General features: G+C 44.3%; 1 protein-coding gene across 2 annotated transcripts in view; it reads right to left on the reverse strand.

The window, feature by feature from the left end:
- The window catches only part of abca2 (ATP-binding cassette, sub-family A (ABC1), member 2), a 551,670-nt gene that overhangs the window by 335,863 nt on the left and 191,366 nt on the right, over nucleotides 1-24,441 (reverse strand). The window contains exons 2-3 of one of the 2 annotated variants that reach the window (XM_078226666.1): nucleotides 18,628-18,721; nucleotides 1,587-1,698 (exon numbers count right to left, since the gene is read on the reverse strand). In XM_078226666.1, the coding sequence (XP_078082792.1) occupies nucleotides 1,587-1,698; nucleotides 18,628-18,721 (206 nt within the window). Of the gene's footprint in view, nucleotides 1-1,586; nucleotides 2,860-18,627; nucleotides 18,722-24,441 lie in introns of those variants that run through there. The other variant, XM_078226665.1, reaches the window with a different exon arrangement.

Raw genomic sequence — 24,441 nt, forward strand, 5'->3', positions numbered from 1 at the left:
GTGGGGGCAAGAAGCACTTGTGGAGAGAAATCAGGAAGCCAAAATAAAAACCATTAAATGTTAATGAAACCCTACCCACTTCCTCAGGAATCTTACACAAGTGATTGTCCTCTACGTGACAGTGTGACTAATGAATGTTGACAGGCTATTCAACAGTGTAAGGTATTTCCATTAAGTCTAATTCTAATGCCAGCTGACAGTCATGTACTCATACGCACAAATCTCCAGCCCTGGTCACCGGAAAACGATCAGCAGTGTGACCCCTATCCAGTTTCTTCTTTGATGGTTCAGGGGTCAATTGCTAAGCATCTGCACTACTCAGTCCTCAGTTCAGCTAACCTAGCATTGATCAGGGTTGAAATCTGGGACCTTAGCCTCCTATATGTTCTTCTGGCCAGTCCCTTAACTGACCTGAATCATCTTTTACATCAACATTTTTACTTGAAGCCAAAGCAATTCTTGAAAATGCAGAAACATTAAGTGAAATAAAAAGAACAATCCTGATGATTTGGGAAATTTCAGACCAATTACAACACAGAATAGCCACGATTGGTGGCACGATGACACGGTGGTTAGCACTGCTGCCTCACAGTGCCAGGGACCCGGGTTCAATTCCGGCCTCAGGTCACTGTCTGAGTGGAGTTTGCACATTCTCCCCGTGTCTGCGTGGGTTTCCTCCGGGTGCTCCAGTTTCCTCCCTGACTCCAAAGATGTGCGGGTTAGGTTGATTGGCCATGCTAAATTGTCCCTTAATGTCAGGGGGATTAGCAGGGTAAATATGTGGGGTTGTGGGGATAGGGCCTGGATGGGATTGTTGTTGGTGCAGGCTCGATGGGCCGAATGGCCTCCTTCTGCACTGTAGGGATTCTATGATACTTTGTGGGCTGCAGGGTAAAGCAATCATAAATCCATATCAACTGGGTGGAATCCTTTGCTGAAGATATTTTATATCTGAACCTCTGGCAGTGTAGAAACACAAGTTTGTTTGTCCCTCCTGTGACATTGGCACAATGATGATATCTACCCTTCCCCTCGCAGCAATTCGCAGAGACCAGACACTTTTGCACAGAGGATCCTTTGTCTACTCAGTCTTCAAACGCTCTTCTGGGATATCTCTAGTTAATCAATATTGGCTTAGGCCACAGAATTTTACCTGGAGAGGAATCATAAACCTTGAAACAAAATGAACGATTGACTTTCTTCAAGCAAAATCATTGGCATAAAGTTTAACTTTATTTATTAGTGTCACAAGTATGCTTACATTAACACTGCAATGAAGTTACTGTGAAAATTCCCTGGTCACCACACTCCGGCGCCTGTTTGGGTACACTGAGGGAGAATTTAGCATGGCCAATGCACCCAACCAGCACGTCTTTCAGACTATGGGAGGAAACCGGAGCACCCAAAGGAAACCCACGCAGACATGGGGAGAATGTGCAGACTCCACGCAGACAGTGACCCAAGCCAGGAATCGAACCCAGGTCCCTGACGCTGTGAGGCAGCAGTGCTAACCACTGTGCCGCCTAATACCACAGATCTGCGATAATCTTGCAATGGGAACTTGAAATAATTTGATTTTGACTTACGTCGAGTTGGAATACTGCAGGAATCCAAATTCATCCCTCTGACCATCGGGACACAGAGACTGCATCACAGGGAGTATCCCAGCAGACGTCAGGGGTGCGGCTGTGTAGAACGCTGAGGGGAGACAGCAGTAAAAGAGAAGGGAGCAAGGGAAAGAGGGAAAGGGTACAGTTCAAAGAGCAGTTAAAGCAAGAGCAGAGTAAGGTTACCTTCATCATGCAATTAATAAAGCCCACTACAGGCCGAAGAGCACAGGTCAGAGGTCAAAAGGTCCTGGTGACATTTGTTGACAGCGTATTTCCATTTCAGTTTGAGAGAATTGCGAATCAGGTCATTAGATCCCAAGAAATGAAATAATCACACAACACGAATTGATGAATTCCCATCCTGGTGTCTCCTACAGCAAATGATGAACGGCTTTGCCTCATGCTATCCATGGTGGTAAAGATTTGCTGAGTCAGTTGTTTAAAAAAATCATTTGAATTTAATATTCAGCAAACTTTCACATTACAGATGGAATAAGGATTAGAGTAAACCTTAGCAAGACTACTCTTGCCTCTATTTTCGATGTTTCTATCCATAATGGATAAATACAATGCTGAAATGCGAAGAATACATTGCCCATAGCACCCTCACTGCCCTACAAAAATGAACACGGACTCAACAGAAACATTGGGCCCTTTGAGTGACATGAGAAATAGAAAAATGCACCATTTATTGGCATCATTGATAAAAGATTAAATCTGAGAGCTTTGGGACAAGAAAAGGTGAGTTTATTTAAAATCATCTTGGCATTGTGAGGGCGTGGAATGCACTACCAGAGCTAATGCTGAAAGCAGAGACCATGTCAACATGAAAGAATGGGTTAGATACCAATCAGTGGCTGAAGGAAAATGATAAACAGCTACATAGACTGATATGCCAACCCTGTTTCTGTGTGGCAATTTCTCTGTAATTCTACACAGTTGGGACATGCGAGTCACGCTTGGGACATGTTCCGGTGCAAAACGAGTGCAAGGCACCTTCCCCCACTACAGTCTCACTGAGCTTCTTCCTAGGCAGCCTGGGCCCCGATTTAGGCTGAAGCTACAACATGGCTGCACTGTCGATGTTAAGACAAGCCACTTCACTCTGATATTACACTCGGGAATGTGGCTACACCGCAGAAATGTTAGCGAGCAAGACCTGGGAATGTGTCATCTGTCCGGCGGGTTTGGAACTCAGATGATGGAGGGGAAAGGAAATTCCAATTTTGATTTTGAGTGGTTGGGGGGGGGGGGGGGGAAGCAAAAAAGTAAAATAAAACAATGTTTTAAAAATATTGCTGGTCGAACTACCTCCATTGAGTGTTACTTGAAAGTTTCAGGGCGGGATTTTATGGCCTCACTCGTCCTGAAACCGTAAAATCCTGCCGGAGGTCAACGGAACTTTCCATTGTGCGCCCTTCGCCCGCTCCGATTCCCTTAGTGGGCGGGGCGGTAAAATTCTGGCCTTAATCTTTCCTTTTAAGCTGTTACTTGCTGACATTAACAAATAATGAATTAGCTTCTTGTGAAAGCACCTGGAGGACAATCCAGGGAATCAGTTGCATGTGAAATATTTGTTCCATTGATTTTCACGTCAGTGTCAATTTCACCATATGATGCTTTTGACCTCCTTACCTGGAAAGATTTGAAACAAGAAATTCCCTTCAAATTCCCAAGCCCGTTAGTAGCAGTACTTTGTGCACCTCAAGTCTAATTTTTTTTTTAGGAAATGGAGAATTAAATGGAAAAGTAATCAAATGAATATTAATGCATCTGCAAACATTAGATCATCTCCATCCCTTAAACTCACTACGCCCAGCAGCTTGACGCAGACATGGATACATTGTCCCAATGAAATAAAATAAAGCAAGAACGTCCATAAGAGAAGAAATCGTAGGAGTAGGAAATTCTTACACGTATCTTTGCCTTTACAAACTGATATCTTACCATTAGTACTAATTATTGCAATATATTCAGCCAAATAACAGGATGTTCAGACCAATGAGTAGTCAGTAACCAATAAAATATGGAAGGACCTGTAGTCTCTACATCCAATTGCCTTCACCAGTTGGAGAACGCATTAGGATAATTTTTAATTGTAGAATCCAAAATCACCTGAAAGGTTAACTCTCTCAAAATGCCAACCAAACCATTAGATTGTTTGTCAGTGCACCTTTCAATTGTTTGAACCACTTCTTTTGTTTCGAGGTCAGATTGTATCATTCATCAGAAGATCCATTTAGTTTTATATATTTGTTACCCTGATCTCACTGGAAGTGCTGTTCCTTTGAGGCAAGATAAGTTGTTTCACTTGGCTGGGAAGCTCAGAGATTCTGCCAATATCCTCCCTCGACTGCAGCTCCAGCAGAAAATCCTGGAAAATGGTAGAGACTCGGCTATGCCGAGTTTCCCTTATACCTGGGTTTTCTCTTTGCTTCATAGAGAACAGGACCTCTCCCTGCTCCTTATGAGGCAAAGGAGGCAGAGGGGATGGATCCACCAGTGGCATATCCTTGCTACATTAATGCACACCCATTTGGTTCTGTTGGAACCGAGGTACCTGGATGTAATGATCTCAACGAGGCCCATGAGGTTGGCCTCTTGGCGTAGGAGCTTCCTGATTGAGATAATGATAGCCTGCACATACAGGTCCAGGCAGCAGGCGACCAAGGGGATCGTCTGGCCTAAGTGTCTGGCCCTCTACAGCGGCTATATTCGCAGCCGGGTGTCCCTGGAGAGGAAGCATGCGGTGTCAGAGGGCACTGTTAACACCTTCCATGCCCGCTGAGCATCGCAGGGACTGGGGTGCATTATCGATCCCTTTAATCACATTTTAATTTGATGTTTTAAGTTTCCCTTCCACTTTGTCTTTTGTTTCGGGCGGTTCCCTTCCCTTTGAAAGTTTTATTAGTCACAAGTAAGGCTTACATTAACACTGCAATGAAGTTACTATGAAGTTCCCCTAGTCGCCACAGTCTGGCGCCTGTTCGGGTCATTGCACCTAACAAGCATGTCTTTCAGAACATGGGAGGAAACCAGAGCACCCGGAGGAAACCCGCGCAGACACGGTGAGAACATGCAGACTCCATGCAGACAGTGACCCAAGCCGGGAATTGAACCTGGGTCCTTGGTGCTGTGAGGCAGCAGTGCTAACCACTGTGCCACCGTGCTGCTCCTTTAAATTTGTCCCCGTGTTAATTTGATTTAGTTGGCCAAAAAGATTGGTAATGATTGCCTGCCCAATCAGGGAGCCTCACCTATCTCTATATAATGGTATGTCAGGGCTACTGACACTCGGGATTCTGACTTTGTTCATGAAGTCCTAATTTTCAGAAATGTGAATTGTCTCTACATTCTGTTGGTGATCAGAAACTGACAATCATACCTGGGAAATGTCTGCATTATGCGACAACTTTATATAATTAATTTTTCACTCCGTGGACCCGTCTATTGCTTCTCTCCTGCTTATTTCAGTATAATCTGTTGAGCCACAGTGGAGAAGAAATGGGAACCAGGGATTGTAACCTCAGATCACTGTGAGCTATCAGAGGCACAGAGGAGAACCCACTCTGTGGAGCAATGTTTTGGAGTCCTAGCACTGACCCTACAATGAAGACCCAAATGCATTTGGCTTGTCTTGAAGGAGCTTTTAACACCTCTGCCTCCTTTGCCTCATAAGGAGCAGCTTTGACAAAGGGCCATCTGGACTCGAAACATCAGCTCTTTTCTCTCCTTACAGAAGCTGCCAGACTTGCTGAGATTTTCCAGCGTTTTCTCTTTTGGTTTCAGATTCCAGCATCCACAGTAATTTGCTTTTATTTTGTCTTGAAGGTAGTTGGCCGTTGGAACTATCCACTCTGGTCAAGATACAACAGTTTTGAAATGAGGTTCACACTCAAAAGTACATCCCCAGTGGCTGAATATATTAACATAATCTTCATGTTAGACTAAGACTATGAAGGTTATAATAGGCGAGGACTGATGAAGATTCTCCCATATCTGTAACATTCAATGCTTCATTGGATAATGCAACAGGAGGACAGCTTGATAAGCAAGTGTCAACCTTTATAGAATGAGGAGAATAAAGTGTTGCCCACAAATGAGCAAGTGCCTATTGGCTACCAAGCCAAAATGGTGCCTCTATGGGCAACAAAAGGCTTCACAAACAGCTGTTCTGGACTGGCTGATACAGGTTGGCATTGTTTAACCACCTTGGCCATTTTTGAAGGGTAGGTGGCTTTAGCAACACCTCTGAGTTCTGAGCCAATGTAATTGGCATTATATTGTTCTTCAATGCCTCGTAAGCTTAAAACACTGCTCACTACAGTGCATTCTATTTTGCTTCTTGAATGAATGTGCACATCTACTGCATCAAAAAGCATGTTGCTTTACAGAGATTCAGTATTGAATGTTTTACTAATCTACATTCTTCAGAATTGTAGCCATTCCAAAGGCCTTTGCTACCAAGTTCACCAACTTTAAAGTTCTGATGAATATTTGGCCCTTCCCTATTCCAAAATAAACCCCTGTAATTCATTAAAATTTATATTTCAGTCCAATCCAATCCTACAAATTTAGCATTGGTGTGAAGTGGTTTCCCCTGGCGTGATACAAAGGTTTTAGCGTCACCATGAAGGTTATCAAAGGGTTAGACTCAAATCAGAGCTTTGGAGAAAGCAGTCTCAGTTTAAGAATACAAACATAAAAGACCGTAGATGCTGAAAGTCAGAAAGAAAAGTAGCAAGTGTGGAAAAACGTGCAGAGGAACAGAAAGTTTTAAGTCATGGACCTGAAACATGAACTGTTCCTCTTTCCACAGATGCTGCCTGACCTGCTGAGTGTTTTCCAGCACGATTTAAGCTGGGTATTTTCCAGCATGGTTCAAGAGAGTTTGCCTTCTCAATAAAAGATTTCCAGCTTTGCATTTAGGAGCTGGAACAAGCATTCAGCTCTTCCAGTCTGTTCCAGCACTTAAATAAATCATAGAAATCATAGAATCCCTACAGTACAGAAGGAAGCCATTCAACCCATCGAGCCTGCACCGACAACAATCTCACCTCGGCCCTTTCCCCGTAACCCCACGTATTTACCCCGCAAATCCCCCCCTGACACTAAGACCCAATTTGCGTGGCCAATCCACCGAACTCGCACATTGTTGGAATGTGGGAGGAAACCGGAGCACCCGGAAGAAACTCACACAAAATCATGGCTGACCTGGCTGATCAAATTGAGGTATACAAGATGATAAAAGGTATGGATAAAGTAGACGTGGAGCGGATGCTTCCTCTTGTGGAGCATTCTAGGACGAGAGGTCATAGCTTCAGGATAAAGGGTAGCAAATTTAAAACAGAGTTGAGGAGAAACTACTTCTCCCAAAGGGTTGTGAATCTGTGGAATTCACTACCCCAAAGTGCGGTGGATGCTGGGATAGTGAGTAAATTTAAGGAGGAGTTAGACAGATTTTTAATTGGTAATGGGTTGAAGGGTTATGGGGAGAAGGCAGGAAAATGGGGATGAGGAACATATCAGCCATGGTCGAATGGCAGAGCGGACTCAATTGGCCGAATGGTCTAATTCTGCTCCTATATCTTATGAACTTATGAGCTTAAGAACCTCATTTCTCAAGTCTTTTGTTATGGCTAAATGGTACTGTAGCATGTTTAGGATTCTTTGACATGTGACGATTTATAGATATGCAGCGTGGGAATGCTCCCTGCTGATACTCTCACCCTTGCCAGGCATGGTGGCTGCTCGGAGTTGAAGTGCCCCAGTGCAGGGTGAGATAGAACATAGAACAGTACAGCACAGAACAGGCCCTTCGGCCCACGATGTTGTGCCGAGCTTTGTCTGAAACCCAGATCAAGCTATTTCCTCCCTATCATCCCAAAGTACTCCATGTGCCTATCCAATAGCTTCTTAAATGTTCCTAAAGTTTCTGACTCCACTATCCCTGCAGGCAGTCCATTCCACACCCCAACCACTCTCTGAGTAAAAAACCTACCTCGGACATCCTTCCTATATCTCCCACCATGAACCCTATAGTTATGCCCCCTAGTTACCACTCCATTCATCCAAGGAAATAGTCTTTGAACGTTCACTGTATCTATCCCCCTCATCATCTTATAAACCTCTATCAAGTCTCCTCTCAACCTCCTCCGCTCCAAAGAGAAAAGCCCAAGTTCCCTCAACCTTTCCTCATAAGACTTACCCTCCAAACCAGGCAGCATCCTGGTAAATCTCCTTTGCACTCTTTCCAGTGTCTCCACATCCTTCTTGTAGTGAGGTGACCAGAACTGCACACAATATTCCAAATGTGGTCTCACCAAGGTCCTGTACAGTTGCAGCATAACCCCACGGCTCTTAAACTCAAACCCCCTGTTAATGAACACCAACACACTATAGGCCTTCTTCACGGCTCTATCCACTTGAGTGGCAACCTTCAGAGATCTATGGATATGAACCCCAAGATCTCTCTGTTCCTCCACAGTCTTCAGAACCCTACCTTTGACCCTGTAATCCACATTTAAATTTGTCCTACCAAAATGAATCACCTCGCATTTGTCAGGGTTAAACTCCATTTGCCATTTTTCAGCCCAGCTCTGCATCCTATCTATATCTCTTTGCAGCCTACAACAGCCCTCCACCTCATCCACTACTCCACCAATCTTGGTGTCATCAGCAAATTTACTGATCCACCCTTCAGCCCCCTCCTCCAAGTCATTTATAAAAATGACAAATAGCAGAGGACCAAGCACTGATCCCTGTGGCACTCCGCTGGTAACCGGTTTCCAGTCCAAAAATTTTCCATCCACCACCACCCTCTGTCTTCTGCTAGATAGCCAGTTACCTATCCAATCGGCCCAACTTCCCTCTATCCCACACATCCTTACTTTGTGAAACAACCAGGCTTTGCCACACAACTCCATCACTCTTAACAATACCACTGACACCAGGTTCAGTCGTGGAGCAGCACAATGCAGCTGATTCGTCTCTTCCTCATGGATAGTATTGTTAAACTTCCTGTGGTTAGTTTCAGTTTTAGAAACAAAGCCTGAAGCACTGTCCTGTTTATTTTGAACACTGAGAAAAAACACTCGCTGCAAAATGTGCTCGAGCAGTTGGTCATTCCTCAATGTAGTGTTCACCCCATCACGACGCACAGTGGCACAGCGGTTAGCACTGCTGCCTCACAGTGCCAGGAACATGGGTTCCATTCCCGGATTGGGTGACTGTCTGTGTGGAGTTTGCATGTTCCCCTGTGTCTGCGTGGGTTTCCTCCGGGTGCTCCGGTTTCCTCCCACAGTCCAAAAATGTGCAGGTTAGGTGGATTGGCCATGCTAAATTGCCCCTTGGTGTCAGGGGGATTTGCAGGGTAAATACGTGGGGTTACGAAGATGGGTCCTGGGTGGGATTGTTGTTGGTGCAGGCACGATGGGCCGAATGGCCTCCTTCTGCACTGTAGATTTTATGACTCTGTGATTCAAACTGGTTGCTGGGGAAGAGTCTATGTTGTGAAAGTGACTTTAATCACTGTGTCACGGCATCCAATAATGTTTGAAAGTTGGGTTACTTTTTAATTTTTGGTTAAAATGAATTGGTAGCTGTTTTCAGGAGCTGAAGCACAGGCTGTTTATTTTACACTCCCAGTGAATGGCAGCGTTCATCATTCCGCAAGGGCAATGTCCTTATTGAATTGAAGCCCAGTGTGTTGCAGAGTACATGGCAGCGTTCATCAGTCCCCAGCTCTCGTCTATTCTGAACAAATTAACAGTTAAAGGAGACTTGTTATCGTTTGATCACAACCCGAAGCAATGCAGAAAGTGGAACTACTTTCCCACGTTGCTTTATCTAAAAGGGAAAAAAACATCCAAACCAGCAACTTACAGACTGGACAGCATGCAGCATGGCAGCAAGTCAAGCAGGTGGACAGGTGAAAAGAAAAGGATGTTACAAAGAAAGAAAACACACAACGAGAAAAGAAAAAAAAAATCAAATATTAAAATGAATTCAGAACTCAGCAAATTCACCACAATACAATAAACACCAAACCACGAAGTGTGTGTGTGTGTGTGTGGGAGTGCGTGTTCATGCATGCGTGTGTGTGCGTGTGTATAGTGTGTGCACATCCCCGCGCATCTGTATGTGCATGTGCGCATGTCTATGTGCACGCACATGTGTCTGTATCTGTGTGTATGAGCGTATGCATCTGTGTGCACGTGTATCTGTGTGTGCGTCTGTATGTGCACACACGTGCATCTGTGTGTGTATGGGTGCTCTCAGTCAGTCAATCACAAATGATGTGACAACTTCCGCTGCTCTTGTGACGTTGATCTAGTTATAGCGTGCCGTGCTCCAAGCATTCCTCCTCAAGTTCCAAATGACTCAGAACCTGTAAGTGCTGCAAGCATGAGTGAGCTATGACACCTCCTGATGCAAGTAAATGAGCAAATGGTGAGGTCCATCACCATTCCATTCTCCAGGCATTCTTCAGGCAGGGAGGGCGGCAAAAGAAATGGGATATCCTCCCAATATTTCACACACAGATGATGCATTTTGGTTTTGCTGTTGAAAATGGCAGGATCACCTCAGAGAGCTTGAATGACAGATGGGTTGAATGTTACAAAGGGCCATCACTGCATCAAGATACCGAGGGAGGAGAAACAACATATGGATTATGAAACAGATTCTTGTTTAAAGTGAGGGTAGGATCAGGTTCGAATATGATACAATTATACCCTCCTCCCCTCCCCCTGTTCACCTGGCCCGACTAAGTGAATATATAAAGTACATTTGCTACCTTATGCTAAGATGTCAAGAGTTCTACTTGGTATCAAGGCGTCTGACACTCCAGAACAAAACTAATCACAAGCCATTGCTGCCTCAATGCCAATTGAATACCAAAATTAACTGGCAAATTACTGCAGACCAAAGGTACTGGAGAATTCAGCACACAGACTGGGTATATCTTTCATTCCTTCATGGGATATGGACATTACTGGCCGGGCCAGCATTTATTGCCTATAGTTTCCTTCAAGGAGGTGGTAGTGAGCTGTCTTCTTGAACCGCTGCAGCCCATGTGGTGTAGGTACACCCACAGTGCTGTTAGGGAGGGAGTTCCAAGAATCTGATTCAGCAACAGTAACGGAATGGTGACATAGTTCCAAGTCAGGATGGCGTGTGGATTGGAGGGGAATTTGCAGTTTGTGGTGTTCCCAAGCACCTGCTACCCTTGTCCTTCCAGGCAGCAGAGGTCACAGGTTTGGGTGGTGCTGTTGAATGAGCCTTGATGAGTTGCCACACTGCATCTTGTAGATGGTACACACTGCTGCCACCGTGCGTTGGTGGTGGAGGGAGTGGATGTTTGTGGATGGGGTGCCAATCAGGCAGGCTACTTTGTCCTGGATGGTGTCAAACTTCATCAGTGTTGTTGGAGCTGCACTCTTCCAGGCAAGTGGGGAGTAGTATTCCATCACACTCCTGACTTGTGCGTAGTAGATTGTGGACAGGCTTTGGGGAGTCAGGAAGTGAGTTACTCATTGCAGAATTCCTAGCCTCTGACCTGCTCTTGGAGCCACAGTATTTATATGTCTAGTCCAGTTCAGCTTCTGGTCAATGGAAACCCCCAGAATATTGACAGTGGGGGATTCAATGATGGTAAAGCCACTGAATGTCAAGGGGTGGTGGTTAGATTCTGTCAGCTGGAGACGGTCATTGCCTGGTTCTTGTATGGCGCAAATCTCACTTGCCACTTTTTAGCCCAAGTCTGAATGCAATCCAGGTTTTGCTGCATATGAGCACTCATTGCTTTAGTGTGTTTTGGCGATATTACTAACATCGTGATGTTCGACAATTATTTTTGAATTACCTCTTAAGCCTCTTACTCAGAGCATGTCAAAAACAGGCCTGTTCTTCAAATGGAGAGACTGAAACCCTATCCAGCCCAAATCCCTTTCACCAGCTGTGTGCATGTCCACACTGAAGAGGTCCCAATCTGCTTGCCACAGATGGAATAAATTTCATGAGTTATTTATTAAGGGAAGCCACTAGGTGGAGCAGCTCACAATACTGAGCAAGAGTGTTTAGAAGCAGCATCTCTGCACATATATCCCCCTCATCCCCTATTCTACCCTGTTGGTTTGTTGGATGATCACACAGCAGCACTGTCTATGGATCTGGAATCTGAATGACTCCATGTCCCAGGCTTCAATAATTGGGGTGCAGGACAGAGGGTAGGAAGAATTTCAGCAGGTTCTGAGGGTTGCAAAAGAACGCAATAGTTAAAGTGAATTTACTGACAAATTATCTTTGAAACGTTCACACGAATTGACTTGTTGGGGACCATTGTGGAAAATTGCTTCACCCCAGCTCCAAGTAATTATTTATTTAATAAATGTTACACCGGGTGTAGCTGCAACTGTGCGAGTACTTTTAAACTTATAGGAGTGCGTGCACAGGGATATAATGAGTCTGCACATTCTGAACCAACTCAGGTCACAGCGACAAGAAATACAGAGAGTATTGAAGACAGTTAAATCAGAGCAAAAAACACAAAACAGATATTTATTACATGCAAACCTGTATTTATAACCAGCAAAGTAAATGAAAAGATTAACATGTAACAAGCTGTCAACAAACCCCCTCTGGGAAAAGGCATTTCTTTATTATAATCAACCTTATATTATTTCCCATATGGACAGCATTTGCAAAATGTTGCTGACTTTTGCTGAGTTATTTGCTCCTTTTACAAAAGGATATTTCCCAACCTACCTTTGCGTATCTGGTAGTTGTAACTAAAATTGACACTCTACGAGAAAAAGGTGCGAGTTAAATTGTGAAAAAACAATAAACCTTGCCTCCGAACAGAAAAAAAAATGCAGTTGCGATATGTTAGATGTTACTGGGTAACAAAGTGTAATTTAGGCCAATGAGGCATCATCGGGTGTTGAAGCCTGTCCTAGCAGCCCTCATTTCCCAACAGCCTCTACTACCAATGAGAATGTGGCAACAATACGCGAGGGTCAAGGTCACCATTGATGGGTGACACCTTGGAAACACAACCTGCTAACTCATCCCTTACTTCAATCGTCTGGCTTCACTCATCTCTCTTTCTCCTTCAAGGGGCGGCAATCCATGCATATGGCTTGCAATGAGCAAAGCAAGTTCCCCATGACTGGCCCACCTAACAATGGGGATTGTGCTAAGTTGAGAACCTTGCAGCCAATGGCTCTGTAAGCCCAGTAAATGAGATTCAGCTGGGTAGATTTCAAACCTAGTCTTCTGCATGTGGGAAAAATCTAAGGCTGGTAGGACACAGTCGAGTGACAGACACTGTATTAGAATCACAGGAACAAGAGTAAGCTATTTACTCGCTAGAGCACGATCCACCTTTCAATTAGATAATGGCTGATCCGTAATTCAACTTCATCTACCCGCCTTGGCTCAGTAACATCATTTTAAACAGATCATGCAGATCACAGCTTCCTTCCTATTAAACTCAAGTCAGGTGATTGGCTGTAAATAAAAGAAAACTAATTACAATCATCTAACAGTCCTTGACCCCCTTCACCATCACCACTAGGTTCAGAATCTACTTACCGCCAATAATGGCCCTCCAACAGAGAATAGGCTTAATAAATGACACAAATATTTATTAAGGCAGCAGGGTAGCAAAGCACCTTCCTTTCCCCTACAAACATTGCGATCATTGGAATGAGGTGTGGAATATTTTCATATTTCTACTAATTTTTAGAATTGAATCTCTACATTGTAGAAGGAGGCCATTCGGTCCATCGAGTCTGCAATGACCCTCTGACAGAGTAACTTAGCGAAGCCATTCCCCCATCCTATTCCCGTAACTCCCACGCATTTACCAAGGCCAATCCATCCACTGACACATCTTTTGGACACTAAGGGGCAATTTAGCATGGCCAATCCACCAAACCTACACATCTTTGGACTGTGGGAGGAAACCGGAGCACAGTGACACCATGGCTTCTGGGATATGACTCTTCTAGACACAATTCAACATAATTTCAAAGACAGAGGAGAAAGGCATCGGCTATGCTAACACCACCACCTGGGAGCCTGAGAGTTGAGAAACCTCTATGTTGTCTTCACTGCTTCTTAGAATCATAGAATCCATACAGTACAGGAGGAAATTCGGCCCATTGAATCGGTACTGACCACAATCCCATCCAGGCTGTATTCCTATAACCCCACACTAGGGTCAATTTAGCATGGCCAATCAACCTAACCCCCACATCACTGGACTGTGGAAGGAAACCGGAGCACCCGGAGGAAGCCCAGGCAGACACGGTGAGAATGTGCAAACTCCACACAGACAGTAACCGAGGTCAGAATTGAACCTGGGTCCCTGGCGCTGTGAGGCCATAGTGCTAACCACCGTCTTGTAAAGTAAATGGAAAATCTTACTTCATGAATTCTAGTTGATTTCTAAATACATGTTGTTCATATCTTGTAGGTTAAGCACAACTGAGGCCATGCATGTTAGAAATTAAGAATTTGTTCCTTAGAGTTGTTTTTGATTTGAATGGTTTTTTTACCTCAAAACCCTAACTCGTACAGGCACGTTTCCGCTGGACAACTGAATTTTTTCCAATTTTGCTCCTGTGTCAGCATGGAACACTGATGTATGAGTCAGGTACAGCTTTTTGCTCCCTCTGCTCGGTGTTAATCTCAGAAGATAAGCTGAGGTGAAGCTCAAGGTCAAGGGTGAATTTTCAGCCGAGCGATATGGACCAGAGTTTAAATTCAGGACTCTCAGACACAGGGCCACTGCTGCAACCCAGATTATAGCGATGCATTCTGCCTCGCTAAATACTCTAATGTGGAAGCAGCAGGCCAAGAAGGTACAGCTGCCACACAATTTAGTTCATCCGATACGAACACAAAAAGATGACAAAGGTGTCATTGGGTCAAAAAGCATGGGTTCCAACAGGAAAAGGCAATGTTAACAGTCAGTTTTGTTCACATGACAGATGATTGATACTTGAAATGGAAATGATAGAACAGTCCAAGCAAAAAAAAATATCTTGGGAGTCATTTCCAAGAGGTGATGGAGATCAGTTGGGTTTTCTAGATTCACAATCATGGATGGGCCCATTGGTCTTTCTCAACATTACTTACTTTATTACAAAAAGAATTGAACTAGGAGCCATAAATATGATGTAGTCACTAATTAATCAAGTAAGTGGGTGGCACGATGGCACAGTGGTTAGCACTGCTGCCTCACAGCGTCAGGGGCCTGGGTTCAATTCTGGCCTTAGATCACTGTCTGTGGGGAGTTTGCACATTCTCCCCGTGTCTGCGTGGGTTTCCTCCACAATCCGAAAGATGTGTGGGTTAGGTTGATTGGCCATGCTAAATTGTCCCTTAGTGTCAGGGGAATTAACAAGGTAAATATGTGGGGTTATGGGAATAGGGCCTGGGGATGTCGGTGCAGGCATCTTCTTGCACTGTAGGAATTTTATGATTCTGAGGTTCAGGAGAAGCTTCTTTACCCAGAGAGAGGTTAGAATATGGAACTCGCAATCACAAGGAATAGTTGAGCTGCGTGGTGGGAATGCCCTTAAGGGAAAGCTAGAGAAGAACCCAAGTGGGGTTGGATGAATCTCACGTGAAATATAAATACCAAGATAGTCCAGTTGTTCTGTTTGTGTATTATAAACTATATATAATTTCATGCAACTAGTTCCACATCTGTGCCTATTCATAGATCTGGAGCTGCAGGACTTAGAACATGTCAATTTATTGGCTGCACATCAGATTAAACTCATTGTTTCAATGAGAAAATCAGCTACGTAGGGTCATAATTGCATAAAGTGCCCACAGATAAAGACCAGCAGGAAGTGAGCTGGAAGTTTCTACGGCAATAAAACCAATGCCAAACATTACAAGGTATCAGCTCGAGTGAGTCACAGGATGGGCAAAGGGCGACTATTTCAATGTATTTTCCATTGTTCTTCCTCCTCACCTGTACTGTGCTCAGGACAACTTTCACAGATGTCAGCAATCCCATGCTATATGTCACCAAGTGAACCTAGATAGTCACCGCTTGTTTAACTAACAGGAGGGACACAAGGGTGGGCGGCATGGTGGCACAGTGGTGAGCACTGCTGCCTCAGTGCCAGGGACCCAGGTTCGATTCCCAGCTTGGGCCACTGTTTGTGCAGAGTCCGCATGTTCTCCCCGTGTCTGCGTGGGTTTCCTTTGAGTGCTCCAGCTTCCTCCCACACTCCAAAGATGTGCGGGTTAGGTGGATTGGCCACGTTAAATTGCCCCTTAGTGTCAGGGAGGCTAGCTAGGGTAAATGCATGAGGTTATGGAAATAGGGCCCAGGTGGGATTGTGGTCGGCGCAGACTCAATGGGCTGAATGGCCTCCTTCTGTACTGTAGGATTCTCTGATTATATGAATCCTGTCTCTTCAAAATTGAATGAATCCGTTGTGCTGAGCAGAGTGTCATTTGAAGAGGATCATCTCTTCCTTCAGGCTGCGCAGAAGCAGGTCCTCATCCCACTCTGTCACAGCGCATGTTTTGTTCCTTACTCCCCAAAATGACCCTCACAGCGTGTGAATAAAATTACTTCTAACTGCTAATGGGCATGCAATTAATTCCCTAATTGGTTGTCTCTGATTAGCTTGTTTTTTTCTGCAGTATTAAATGTTTTAAAAGTGGCTGGAGCAGATCATTACAGAAGCAGTGAACTGACTAATAGTTTCGGATTGGAGCTGTCCAACTTAAAGAATAAGAAAGTTGACTGGTTTTTAGTCTCAAAACCCACAGGCAATTACTGTCATTCAAATGCTGTCGTTATTGCATCACTGCATGCCAGGCACGAGTGTGGAAAGGATGAGAATACAAACCAGCAGAAAGTCACCTCATTCAAATACTTTTTATTCAAACATGGGACATGGGCGTCACTGGCTAGGCCAGCATTTATTGCCCATCCCTTGTTACCCTTGAGAAGTTGGTGGTGAGCTGTCTTGTTGAATCGCTGCAGTCCACGTGCTGTGGGTTGACCCACAATGCCGTTAAGGGAGGGAATTCCAGGATTTTGACCCAGCGACTGCGAAGGAACAGCGATATATTCCCAAGTCAGGATGGTGAGTGGCTTGGAGGGGAACTTGCAGATGGTGGAGTTCCCATGTATCTGCTGCCCTTGTCCTTTTAGATGGAAGTGGCTGTGGGTTTGGAAGGTCTAAGGAACCTTGGAGAGTTCCTGCAGTGATCTTGTAGATGGTGTACACTGCTGCCACTGAGCGTCAGTGGTGGAGAGAGTGAATGTTTGTGGATGGGATGCCAATCAAACGAGTTGCTTTGTCCCCTTGACTGGCACCAACATGGACTAACACTAGGATTTTGGCATCCAACAGGGAGTGGTATCTGTTCCTGACTGATGTAGCGGTTGCATCATATAGAAGCTAATGGTACAGTTAATGTACACATTACCGATGTGATCTCATGAACTAGTTACAATCACCTGAAGGGATTAGAGGAAAAGAAAATTCCAGTGGTTCTTTTTTCCTCTTTGTTGGCCCTGTTTTGGTTCCTGGTTCTTTGCCTCTTCCAGAAGATTGTCTAATTGCAAGGAAATCAGAAACCTCTAGTCTTAATGCTCCAACCACTGTGATTAGAGTCATAGAGGTTTACAGCATGGAAACAGGCCCTTTGGCCCCACATATCCATGCTACATCACTAAGCTGGTCCCAATTGCCCGCCGAGTGGGGCAGAGTTGAGGGACTAGCTGGCCTTTCTCTGTCCAGCAACTTTCTATGCTCCTTTGTTTGAAAACCAGCCTCAATAATACAAAATCTCACCAAACAATGTCATCTGCCATTGTCTGGAGAACTACAGACCAAGCAGTTAACAGACTAACCCAGTTCCATATATCCTCTCTGTATCAATTTTCTTATTTATAGGTAAGGAGCGGTTAGGAAAATCTCTATTGCAAACCAGATGAGTCCCAATCTTCAAATTTAAGCTCACACTTTAAAAGAGGACATCAAGAATGGGAAAGGTGACCATGACTTCAGACAGTTGGCTGGTGGCTAAATGTGAATGGAGTTAAGTGGATGGTGACAGGGTGGTTGGTGGGGTTGAGGCCAAGTGCAGTGAATTTCAAGTGTTCGGACTTCAGTTGAGGACATTTCATCATGGTTACAGTTTTTTTCATTCATGGGACATGGACGTCGCTGGCTAGCCAGCAGTTATTGCCCATTCCTAGTTGCCCTTGAAAAGGTGGTGGTGAGCTGCCTTCTTGAATTGGTGCAGTCCATGTGCTGTGGGTTGACCCACAATGCGCGCCATAAGCTAGCACGTGAAAAAATGCCCAATTTTGTGAGGTGCCAGAGGTGTGTTCATGGAACTATAAGCTGGTATGAGACACCACCTTCAGTGGAGAAAGTGAGGAAACTCTGAGGGGAGAAAAGACATTTGGAGCACCCGAATGAGCAACTAGCAAGGTGGAGGAAGCATCTAAACCATAACTGCTGACCAAGCTAGTTTCATAAATCCTTTCTTTACCAATGTTCTCACTTCAAAGTAACTATGGGGACAGGGAATACCTCTACCTCAAACCAGATGAGTCTCGATCTTTAAATTTAAGTTCACACTCTGAAAGTAGACTTCAAGAATGGGAAAGTGGACTTCAAAAATTGTCACTTCAAAGACTGACACATCGAAGTTTTAGTTGTCCCACCATCTGGGGTAACAATGTAACTTAGTGCTTTTTGTTATTGGAAAATAATGTTTCAAGTCTAGCGTTTGGTCCCCACTTGCCTGATAAAATTAGCTGGCCATGAATTTCTGCATTGCCTTGAAGTGTATAGCCCTGTCTACAAATCCATCAAATTCTGGAACCCAAGTGAGCTATTCCAACCAAAATGGATCTCTTAAATCAGGAGATTTGGGGACCTTGCTACCCGACAAGAAGTCAATCCCATTGTTGCTGCAATTCCAACAGCATTCAGATCGTCAGTTGCTCCAAATACTGTACCTTCTTTGACGGGAATGGTTGGCTTCTTCTGTCGAAGTCCCAGCAGAATGAAAAAGAGAACCAATGGTATGAAGATCTCAAACGCCAGTACCCACTGTGAACAAAGAAAAGGAGAAGGAAATTTAGCACAGGGAAAGCTATTCATAGCAGTCATCAACCTCATATTGTCAAGCTTTCATGTCAAGTCTTCTGCTATTGACTTTATAGCGCTGCTCCCAAATGCCTCCCCTTCCAGATTATCTCCCATTAATTAGCAAGGTTGGAAATTCACTGTGTGCCTTTCAATCCAAGCTTCATCTCTTACCCCACAGAGAGCACTGACAGAATGTTTTTTGTTAGGCTGCATTTGGCAGAGTGCACGCCCCACCCATGCGCATTTGCAGTCCTTGTGCTAATGATATAGCCCACCTTCTACAACTATTCTTAATCCCCAATAAGTCTTTCTCCAATCCCATTACCGTTAGCACAGTTAATCCTCATTAATCTATATTCCACTCTGCATAACTCTGTTTAATGCACATTAATGTACTTTCCACTCGATCATGACATTCTAGTCTTCATGTTCATAAACCTTTCATCAACAATGTACACTTCACATTATTTTTTCTTGGTAAGAAACCCATATCCCATCAACTAATGGCATATTCTGTATGATTTATGGTACTGTGATTGATTATGGATTCTCTCGTCATTTCAATGGATGAGTATCCATCAAAAAAAAAAGCAATTTACAGCCTAGGTTGATGTCATCTCATGTGGGATGTTAGGCCAAGTCTCAATTTACATAACAAATTGTAAATGCTGCATGTAGCTCAGTGTTGGAGGGATGGATGGATGGATAGAGGCAGTCGCCTTGCACTGCACTCGCTTATCCTGAATGCATTTCTGACTCTGTTCTCCTCAAATGTCAAAATCATTTCATGATAAGAGAGTTAAGGAAATTTGGCATGTCTACTACAACTCTCACCAATTTTTACAAATGCACCATAGAAAGCATCCTTTCCAGCTGTATCGCAGCTTGGTATGGCTCCTGCTCTGACAAAGACCGCAAGACATTATAAAGGGTTGTGAACAAAGCCCAGTCCATCACACAAACCAGCCTTCCATCCACTGACTCCGTCTACACTTCCCGCTGCCTTGGAAAAGCAGCCAGCAGAATCAAGGACCCCACAAACCCCAGGCATGCTCTCTTCCAACTTCTTCCATCGGGAAAAAGATGCAAAAGTCAGAAAACACCTACTAACCAACTCAAGAACAGCTTCTTTCCTACTGCCATCGATTGTTTGAATGGTCCTACCACATATTAAGCTGATCTTTCTCCTCACTCTATCTGTAATTGCAACACTATATTCTGTATCCTAACCTTTCCTTCTCCCCTATGTACGTTATGAATAGTGTGTTTTGTCTGTAGAGGTCGCAAGAAACAATACTTTACACCGTATCCCAATACATGTGGCAAAAATAAATTAATTCAATTCAATTAGCCATTTGGGTCTGTCCAAGGTTGCTTTCCCCCCACCATGGATTGGAATCCAGCTTGCAAGCTCTGAGGTTGGCTTTCATATTGTCTTTATATCTATCTAAGACTGGGATACGGTGTGGTGTGGGCTCCCATGTTCCACTGGCTGCAGAGTACTGCCTTTAGCTTATGGAAATGTCAGATTCAAACTGCACGGCCAACCCAAATCTTGCATCTGATACATAAAAACACTGCGGTAAACATGACCTCCCCTTGACACTCATAATTTAATCAAGTGATGGGGAACTGCATATGTGCAAATACACCTGCACATTAGTGCCAGGGGATACAGTGTTTTTGCTAATCTCCAGAGTGCCCTTCATAATAGATAACTGTTCCTCGGAGTAAGAGATGGGTTCAAATCCCACTCTACAGATTTCAGCACGTCGTTCATTCTGACACTTCAGTACAATGTTGAGACAGTGGTGCACAGTGGCTAGCACTGCTGCCTCACAGCGCCAGGGACCCGGATTCAATTCCCAACTTGGGTCACTGTCTGTGCAGAGTCTGCACGTTCTCCCCATGCCTGCGTGGGTTTCTTCTGGGTGCTCTAGTTTCCTCCCACAGTCTGAAAGATGTGGTGGTTAGGTGCACTGGCCATGCTAAATTCTTCCTCAGTGTACCCAAACCAGCTCTGGAATGTGGCAACTAGGGGATTTTCACAGTAACTTCATTGCAGTGTTAATCTAAGCCTACTTGTGACACTGAAAAAAAAACTTAAACCTTACATATTAGATGGTAATCAAGGCACCAACTGTTCAGGTGGATGTAACAGATTCCTGTACAAAGAATAAGGAGTTTTTGTTTTAATTCATTCATGGGACATGGGCGTTGCTGGCTGGCCACCAGTTATTGCCCATCCCTAGTTGCCTTTGAGAAGGTGGTGGTGAGCTGCCTTCTTGAATCGCTGCAGTCCACGTGCTGTGGGTTGACCCACAATGTCTTTAGGGAGAGAATTCCAAGAGTTTGGCCCAGTGACTGCGAAGGATTGGAGATTCTGGTGTTATGTCCAATAGTAACCCTTTAATCAGTGTCACAATTGTCCTCTGATTCCCGTTTCAATTCCCACTCCAGGACTTGAGTACAAGGACCAAGGCTGACCCTCCAGTACAGTACTGAGGTAGTCTGCATGTCGGCTGAGACATTAAACAGAGTCTCCATCTGCCTGCCCAGGTGGTTGTAAAAGATCCTCTGGAACTACTTCGAAGAGGAACAGGGGAGTTATTCCGATGTTCTGACCAATATTTATCCTTCAATCAATATCACTAAAACAGATCTGATCATTATCATATTGTTGGATCTTGCTGTGTGCCCACTGGTTGTGCCATTTCCCACATTACAGCAGTGACTACATTTCAAAACTGACTTTGTTGACTGTAAAGCGCTTTGAAACAGCCACTGGTTGGGACAGTGCTAAATAAATGCAAGTTTGCTCTTTCTTTCAAAATTTATTTCGATATCTTTTATTTCAATAATGCGTGTGGGAGTTGGTTATGTGTAGATTGTCTGCGTCTGCCGCAATTCACAACACTGGCTTCACTTCAAAAATATTTAATTGGCTTTGTAGAAGCACCAAGGACATTCTAAATGCAATCTCTTTCTTTCTGACAGAATTACACACTGTAAGTATACCACAATTTGAATTATCATCTTTGGAACCTGAGCAACATAACTCCGGAGACGAAAAGAGTTAAAAAGTTGCAGACTCACTAAAGATATACAGATGGTTCAACAAGTGCAATTCAATAAGTCGTGAAGACCATTGTTTTTAAACCTCCTCAGTCTGTCCTTGGGAATCGCTACAACTATACATTCACTATATTGCTTGATCCTCAGCTGAGGTTAAGGTGCGTCTTTTTTACAGCGCCTTTAAAAGGGTCTCTCAATCAGTTAACATCTCAAATGCTTCCCATTCTGTGCAAGAAGCTGACAGTTCAATCTCCAGAGGGATGGCTAAATAGTGAAGAGCTGAATTCTGCAACACAGGAAAAGGAAGTCAAAATGAAACATTAATGCACCTGACTAGAACAGAAATAAATTGCACTAAGTACAGGAGGAAGCAGCACTGATTGAAAATCCAAAAAAGGCAAACTAAGGGCAGCACGGTGGCACAGTGGTTAACACTGCTGCCTCACAGCGGCACGGTGGCACAGTGGTTAGCACTGCTGCCTCACAGCGGCACGGTGGCACAGTGGTTAGCACTGTTGCCAGGGACCTGGGTTCAATTCTGGCCTTGGGTCACTGTGTGTGTGTGGAGTTTCCACGTTCTCCCCATGTCTGCGCACGGGTTTCCTCCGGATGCTCCGGTTTCCTCCCACAGTCCAAAGTTGTGCCAGTTAGATGGATTAGCTATGCTAAATTGACCCTTAATGTCCCAAGATGTATAGGTGGGGAGTGGTGGGGGGGGGGGGGGGGGGGGGGAGGAAAGAGTTAGTGGGGTAAATACATGGGGGGTAACAGGGATATGGGAGGAGGGTGGGCCTTGGTAGGATGCTCTGTTGGAGAGTCAGTGCAGAATCGATGGGCCAAATGACCACCTTCTGCACTATAGGGATTCTATGATCTATTCTACATTGAAGTTGTTGATTTTATCAGAAAATTTCTCCAAAATGTGACTGTGGTTTCCATCCCCTCTCCTTCAGAGTGGACTCAATATGAAATCCTTGCTTTCCTGCTTGGAACCTTATATCTCATTTATCCCACTGCCACAAGCATTCTTGTTTTACTCTGTAATATCAGGTTCAATCATTAAACACAGCCAATCTCAGGACGTCCAATCACAGTTTGCAGGACCTTGTGCTGCCGCCTGGTTTGGAAGCAGTTCTATTTAGCAAAGATCTCTGTGCACCTCCACAGTGTAGACATAAACCTCTACTCCCTGCAGTTCAGTTTGATGTGTTGCAGAGATTGGCTGGGAGGGATCATTTAGAAAATGCTCAGCAAGTCCAAAGGATTCTCTGAGCAAACATCAAGAGCAAGCGATTAGAGTCTGTCTCTTTGATTTGGTTTATTATTGTCACATGTATTAGCATACAGTGAAAAGTATTGTTTCTTGCACGCTATACAGACAAAGCATACCGTGCATAGAGAAGGAAAGGAGAGAGTGCAGAATGCAGTGTTACAGTCATAGCTAGAATTTAGGGAAAGATCATCTTAATGCGAGGTAGGTCCGTTCAAAAGTCTGATGGCAGCAGGGAAGAAGCTGTCCTTGAGTCAGTTGGTGTGTAATCTCCGACTTTTGTATTTTTTTCCCAACGGAAGGAGGAGGGAGAGAGAATGGTCAAAACCCTACCACCGGAATCGAGGCGGACGAGGCTCCCAGAAGGGAAATCTCCATTGGCCTCAGGTGGGATTTTACGATCTCGCCCGAGCGAGGCCATAAAATCCCGCCCTATATGCAGGGTGCGTGGGGTCCTTGATTACACTGGCTGCTTTCCCGAGGCAGCGGGAAGTGTAGACGGAGTCAATGGATGGGAGGCTGGTTTGTGTGATGGACTGGGTTACAAGGAGGTGGTAGTGGCTATTTAGGATCTGGCATCAGAGTTACACTGTTAAGAGTTGCATACCCTCATCATAAGCAAAACTAATCCCAAAAGATTTCACAAACAAGCAGTTCCATTATTTTTTATGGACTGTTCAGCTTTTATTTTAGATATTGGGTCAACCAAGACTCATTGGTAGCACACTCACCTCGAGTTAAAAGGTGGTGTGCTCAATTCAACTCCAGAGACTTGAGCAGATAAAAGAGGCTGGCGCTACTGTGGGAATGTTGACCTGTTGGAAGGTTTTCAGGTCAGACATTAGATTAAGGCCCCATGTCCTCTCTCAGCCAGGTGTAAAAGATGCACCGGCACGCTTACAATAAAGAGACCCTTTAGCTAATATTTATCCCTTAACCTACATAACCGGAAACAGATCAGCTGGCATTATATACCTGCTCTTTGTCGGAGCTTGCTGTGCACAAAGTTTGCTGCTGCATTTCCTGTGTTACAGCAAGAACCATGTTTCGAAAGAACTTAAATTGACCGAAAAGCACGTTGGATCATTGAGGTCAGAAAAGGCACTGTATAAATGCAAAACTCTTTCTATTTCATCACTTGCTCATTTAACCAGGGCATCAGGGGTGTTATCAATTTGCTGCTCTGTGCTTTCACATGTCAAAAACCATTGTGTTCTGCAACATAACACTTGAATATTGTAGGGTCTCCATCTCACGGTTGTAAATAGCACCAAGTCACAAGATCCCAGTAATTACCTTACATGTATTAACACTGTGTTAACCCCCCTATGACACC

This window comes from Mustelus asterias, chromosome 13 (genome assembly GCF_964213995.1).
Source record: "Mustelus asterias chromosome 13, sMusAst1.hap1.1, whole genome shotgun sequence".
Taxonomy (NCBI): Eukaryota; Metazoa; Chordata; class Chondrichthyes; order Carcharhiniformes; family Triakidae; genus Mustelus; species Mustelus asterias.